General features: G+C 34.3%; 2 protein-coding genes across 2 annotated transcripts in view; one reads left to right on the top strand and one right to left on the bottom strand.

Annotated features, from left to right (window-relative positions):
• Positions 1-6,812, bottom strand: part of Nt5dc1 (5'-nucleotidase domain containing 1) — a 101,770-nt gene that overhangs the window by 77,670 nt on the left and 17,288 nt on the right. The gene's annotated exons all lie outside the window — the stretch shown is intronic.
• The window catches only part of Col10a1 (collagen, type X, alpha 1), a 6,606-nt gene continuing 2,890 nt past the window's right edge, over positions 3,097-6,812 (top strand). The window contains exon 1 of the mRNA XM_013032795.1: positions 3,097-3,261. Coding sequence (XP_012888249.1) covers positions 3,108-3,261 — 154 coding nt within the window. The 5' untranslated portion in view covers positions 3,097-3,107. The remainder of the gene's footprint in view (positions 3,262-6,812) is intronic.

Below are 6,812 nucleotides of genomic sequence, written 5' to 3' on the forward strand. Positions count from 1 at the left end.
AAAGTACAAAATAGAGACAAATACCTTAGGCACATAAACAATTTGTGTGTGTGTATGTGTGTGCTAGTACTGGGGCTTAAACTCAGTATCTGGGTGCTGTCTCTTCACTTTTTTTGCTCAAGGCTGGTGCCTTACTATTTGAACCACAGCTCTACTTCTGCCCTTTTGCTGGTTTATTGGAGATAAGGGATTTTCCTGCCTGTGCTGGCTTTGAACCTTGATCCTCAGATCTGAGCCTCCTGAGTAGCCAGGATTACAGGTATAAGCCCCTGATACCCAGTGGGAATAATCAAATTTTAAAGCCAGAAGAACTTTAGACATCACCTATTCCACATATTTTGTTAGTATAGGAAAACAGTCATCTAGAAAAGGTTAAAGGTGAAAAGTTCTAAAAGAAGTTGGAATTGTGCCATAGTTGAACAAATGTTATGTACAGGTACAAAGTGCTAGGTGTGAAGCACAAAGCACTAATCTTTTGAACAGTCAAAGGAATACTATTGAACAGGGTGTTGATTGTGTTCGTGTGTTGGCAGGCATAATAAGCTTACATAGAAAAGAATACTAAAATGAGCATTTCTAAAAATTCCTTTAACAAGCTCTTCAACTTCACACTAAAGAGCATCTATATTACAACACTTGTAAAATCATGTCCAAATGAAGCAAAGAAAATGAAAGGTAGCTGCTTTTATTCACTTATCTTTTGTAGTTTCTTACTAATGTGATATAATTCATACTGTAATCACAAAAATTATTCCATGTATAACTTATAAATGGTGAAAGATACATATATATCATGTGTATCTGAGTATTATACAGACATATTACATTAGATGTGTATCTGAGTATTATACAGACATATTACATAGACATTTATGACAATATACACATACATGGGGAAGGGGAGAGGAAAAGACCATGCTTTATTTCATCTACTTGTCAAATATTCAATTATTTAATTGCTGATCTATCCTGAATCCATGTCCTGGGAGATATAGTATTGATATGACTCTTCACTATCTATGGATCTCCCCAAACTTCATTTATCTTTCTAGCTGATTTTGACTTAAGACCCAAAATTATGAAATTAAACACAGTGTAAAACTTCAGTCCTCAACTTCCTGCATTTATTAGGGTTTTTTTTTAAAACTGATTATGAGTACCCTGATGTTGTAAATGAAACATCAACTACTGAAATCGAAAGTGATTATGTATATTTTTGCCTTTGAGGGAAATGCAATGTAAGTTGCTGGTATTTTTAAAAAGCTAAAAAGCAAAAGTGAACGAACACTTTTGTCTAAAATGAAATTTATATAAATAAATGTAATACAAGATTATTAGGTTAACGTTATTTGCAAACTCTACTCCAACTCTACAGCTGAAATTAAAGCCAGAAAAGAAGCTATTTATTAAACTTAGTGTAATGTTATGAATAAAGAATCTAAGTCAAGCATTGGTGTCTCATACCTGTGACCCTAGCTACTCAGGAGGCTGAGATCTGGAAGATCTCAGAAAAGGCTAGTCAGGGGCTGGGAATGTGGCTTAGTGGTAGAGTGTTTTCCTAGCATGAATGAAGCCCTGGGTTCGATTCCTAAGTACCACATGAACAGGAAAGGCCAGATGTGGTGCTGTGGTCAAGTGGTTGAATGTTAGCCTTGAGCAAAAGAAACTCAGGGACAGTGCGCAGGCCCTGAATTCAAGCCCCAAGACTGGCAAGAAAGAAAGAGAGAGAGAGAGAGAGAGAGAGAGAGAGAGAGAGAGAGAGAGAGAGAGCAAGCAAGCCAGCCAGCCTGATCAGAAAGTCTAGTAGACCCCATCTTCAAAGCAACCAGCAGAATGCTGGACTGGAGACATGGCTCAAGTGGTAGAACACCAGCCATGAGCAGGCAAGCCACCTGATGGAGACAGAGCATGAAGTCCTGGGTTTAAACCTCTGTACTGACATATACCCACATCTTCACTATGTTGTTTTTTTCTCTCAAGCTTTAAAATAAGCAATAACTGGGGTAAGCTAATTTCATAACACTGATGCATTAATAAAGAATTTAGATGATGGTTTAAATCCATATCCCCTCAAAAAAGTATTTTCCCTATTTTTATATACTACCAAATATTTTCAACCAAACAAAACAGAATGTGCTTTTCAAAAACAAAAATAAAAAAGGAGGATTCATTATTTCATCATGAACCAACACTGGAGTAAGAAATTTTAAAATAAAATCACAGAAAAAGATGGTGTATAGTTAAACAACTATTAATATGTATTTAAGACAAAGAGTTGATTTTTCCATAAAAATAAAAACAAGGAAAAAGAGAACCTAACCTGATTTTGTTTGCCTGACCAATAGAACGTCCCACCATAATTAGTGCCTACCACCTCTGAGGGGAGGAGCTTCAACTAAGGGTAACCTCATACAGTCAGAGAAAAACAGTATAAATAATTCAGGGCAGCTCTGGAGAGGCATCTTCACTGCTCACCTGAGTAGAGGAGGCCAAAAAAATTACTCGGACACCAACTTCAGAAGTCACAGCTCCCAGGTAAGTGCAGAGAGTGAGGGGTCATTAATGGATTTCCATACTAGCTTGCTTTCAAGCAAGTATCAACTATTTTAGTTTCTTCTTGTTGTTTTGCTTGTCTTTTGGTTTTTGTTTCTGCTGCATGATTTTAAAAGAAATGTCTTTGTATTAAAACGCACAGAGAAATATCTGTGTCCATTTACATGAGATAACTAATGAAATCAGATTGTATAATTTTGCCCTAAACTGAATTTTAGTGTATTTTGAAACTGTAGGTATTTCAGGTTCTGTCAAAAATTCTGCATTACTAATAGATATCTAATGATGATTTCTGTTTGTATAGCCTTTTATGTAAGTCATTTTATTTTCCCTTAATTACTTGAATTTGGCTTTCAAAAACAAGGCAAATATTCAAATGACTAAAAACAAATTCCTCATTAATTTATGGAATATGTTCAACATATAAAGCATCAGATTTTAAAAGTAATTAACTGCATGAAGAATTCATCTGTGCAACATTAGAAAAATGAAACAGGCCAATAACAAAAGATTATTGAAATTGTTCTTTTCTTTTCTAGAATCCATCTGAAAAAATGCTGCCACAGGGAGCCTTTCTGCTGCTCATGTTCTTGAACTTGGTTCATGGAAGGTTTTATGATGAGCGATACCAAACACCCACTGGCATAAAAGGCCCACCATCCAACACCAAGACCCAGTTTTTCATTCCCTATAGCATAAAGAGGAATGGTAAGCTGAATTCTATATTTTACTTTATTGACCAGCTGACTGGTGTTTTCTATAATCTTAATGGTGATCATGTTAGCAAAATGCTTTCACCTCTGGTCTTAATGTGTTTTCAAGTTCCTCAATTAGTGCAAATTCTCAAAACAATGATCAGTAGGAAAGTAAGCCTGTACAAGACCTACTTGAACACTAAATATAACAGAAAAATATACCTGGAGAATCTCAAGGATTCTTATGTATGGGATTTTTTCTCTCTCAAATGATGCTTTTGCACAAATGACTTGCTATAATCCATAAATAATACTCCAATGAGATTTAATTATACTTAGGATTTTAACAAAAATGTTTGTACAAAGAGACTAGAAGATTTAAATGCTTATTTAGACTTTTAATAAAAACCATTAAAAACCTGATGGCTTCCAATAAATCTAATAGTCCAGTAAGTATCAATTTTTAGATTAGATTCTTATAAAGTACAGGAATTAAATGTAGACTTAACTGTCACCTACCAGCTGTAAGACCACAAGTAAATTACTTTTCCCCTTGTGTCTTGTTTCCTTATTTATAAAGCACAGAGTAGCTAGCTTAAAGGGCTGCTGAGACCTTCAAATGGTCAAAGTCTGTCAAGTATATGCTTAGCTATTATTACATTGAAAAATTACTAACTAGTTCCACTTCTACTCTATTGATATAACCCATGATAAATTTTATCTCTTCTTTAACCTATTTCTTATCTGTGTGGCTTTCTTACTTAAATAATATATATTAATAATATATAATGACATATGTAAAATAACATAAAATAATGCACATTAAGTAATATATGTATATATATATATATATACGCAGAGAGAGAGAGAGAGAGAGAGAGAAAGGGGGGGAGACACCGAGAGATTCTCCAAGAAGGGCAAACATATTTTCACTAATTCCATTTCAAAGCATCAGCTATATACTGCCTTTAAAATACCTACTGAATAAGATAATATCATCATTTTATCCAGATTTCCTTTCCAAGTTTTCATTTTAGTTAGATATTTTGTCCTGCAAATACAGCTAAGGCTGTTTGCCATAAACTTTAAGTAGTATGATTCTGGGAACAAGTGCTTTCAAAGAACAAAACTTTAAGACTGTCCTTTAAAAAAAGAAAGACAAAAATGTAAAAATGTAAAATACATTTTCATGTATTTCATGAAAAGTAGCTTAATATTTAGAAATAAGAGCCTCAAAATATGGATAAAAGAAAGACAAAAGGAAAGATTTTTTTTAAAGATGGCTACTTTACTTGAAGCAACAAATGCAATTGAACTGTTATACAGTACTAGATTTGATACTCTCTGATCACAAATTCAGACTTAACCAAGATCATACACAATAAAATGCATCATTTAGAAGGTTAACATATACTGTTCATCATCCTGATTATTTTTGCAGGAAAATGAAAATATCTTATTAACAAATAAAAAGTTTAGAAGTTGTATTTTATTACATCTACATGAATTTATTTGTAATAATGTAAAATAGGAACTCAAATACATTATCATTGATTGGTAGGCAGTAATGTACTATAACAGAAACAAAGCCATACTTTATACAAGTAAAAAATGAAGCTGAGAAGAGAAATAGAGTTCCTGTATAATTCCCAGTCATATCTGTGCAGCACGGGCTAAAGGAGAGTTCAGCCAAAGCATACAAGTATGCTACAGCTGCTAGGCTGACACGGGTGCCATATCTGACACACTGGGGCACTAGTTCAGTTTGTGGATATTTAAGAAACTTCATAGTAGGTTTTTTCTTAAGGATAGTGATACCCTAATCTTACTCTTTCAGGGGGCAAACTGAAACAAGGGCTAATCCCCAAGGACTCAGCAGAGTCAAATTCTTTCTTGCATTGAGAAGTTTAGGCCCCATTAGGGCAACATTCCAAGTTACTGTCACTGGAGGTCTGGACTCAAGTGGTGTCCAGTACATTCATTCTCAATAAGACTTGCTTTTCCTCTTTAACAGTATAACATTCCAGGTGAGACAATTATTTTAATTGGAATAAGACCCTGAGGTTCTGACATAGCCAACCCAGTTTACATTTTTAAAAAATGTGCCATCATAGTCCAAACCATCAAGAAATCCCTTGCTATTCATCTGTTCTATTTGCCATGTGTCAACATATATTTATACATGTAGATATACCGTGGATGTATACTCATGTCAATCAATACTTTCATCTGAAAAAATTCATGGGAAAACTGTACATATTTAAGGTTTGCAAACTGAAAATATGACTCCAATAACTGAAAACATAAACACATCTAAGCCTAAAACAAGTGTTTTCCTATTTTAAAAAATGTCTTAAGAATTTCTTTGGTGATTTGCATATAACAAGAGTTTTTCAACTTTCAGGAACATCTCTAGCTAAGAGAGTAATAGTCACTGTTAGCAACTTATAATTGTGAAACAATTATATAAGAGAACTTAAAATCTTAATACATTTGTGTACCAACAACTAATAGTTAAAGGGAACTGTACTCAAAATATTTTAAAAGACAATCTGTAACTCATTTCAGTTTGTTTGAAACAATTTTCTTTCAGTCTTCATTTATCATTTTAAGCCATGAAACATTTTAAGTCTATTTTTTTTTCAGAAAAGATATGGCTTAAAAATTATAGCTATTGGGCAAGGGTATAGGTCAGTGGTAAAACACTTACCTATTTTGTCTGAGGCTCTATTGTGCCCCCATTCCCAAAAAAGTCATAATTACAAGTCATTTTCATGTGTTTTTTGAGCAAATTATTGAACTACTATAATATCTACAATACCAAGATTATGATGGACCATTTTCCAACAAAGGCTCTAATAAGCAGGTATTCTGAAATGTATTACACAGAACATTAATATTAATTCTGCAAGTAGACATTAAAAATCATGTGTAAGTTTATTTTCTATAGATGTTTATGGTGACTGCTCTCAAAAGACTGGCATTAGTAATCCTTCTCTTGGGCATGTAACACTAACCCCTGCAAAGCTGTGGCAGCCCATCTCTCAAAGAACACAGCAGTTCTTGGCAGCTGTTTAAAGCACTGACATGGTACATCATCACTTTCCTGAGCCCCCAGCTCATCTTCAGCCGTCCCACCTGGAGCCCACTAGGATTTCCTCACACTGAATAAGGAAGTGACTGCTAGGTTTAACTTTAGTTTATCAGAAGGAATGTTCTAGCCAAAATGGACTGATAGACTTATGAAATAAAAAATATTATTGCCATGTAGGTACACACTTCCATACTATTTTAAGTGCCTTGGCCATCGTGTCTAATTCTCTAATTTTTTGTTTCAATTTTAAGTTAATATAGAGATCTCTTAGTACATACCAAGGACAGAAAAGGCCAGTCTAAATCTAAATTATTCAGTAGGGCATGGCAGATGTAATTTATTTATTTCCATTTTTCACTTCTATTTTATAGGATAGCTTTTGTAAGATAATTTTTTTTGGGGGGGGTTTGGTCATGGGGCCTGAACTCTGGGCCTGGGCGCTGTCCCTCAGCTCTTCAGCTCAAGGCTAG

Source organism: Dipodomys ordii, unplaced genomic scaffold (genome assembly GCF_000151885.1).
Source record: "Dipodomys ordii isolate 6190 unplaced genomic scaffold, Dord_2.0 Scaffold157, whole genome shotgun sequence".
Classification (NCBI taxonomy): domain Eukaryota; kingdom Metazoa; phylum Chordata; class Mammalia; order Rodentia; family Heteromyidae; genus Dipodomys; species Dipodomys ordii.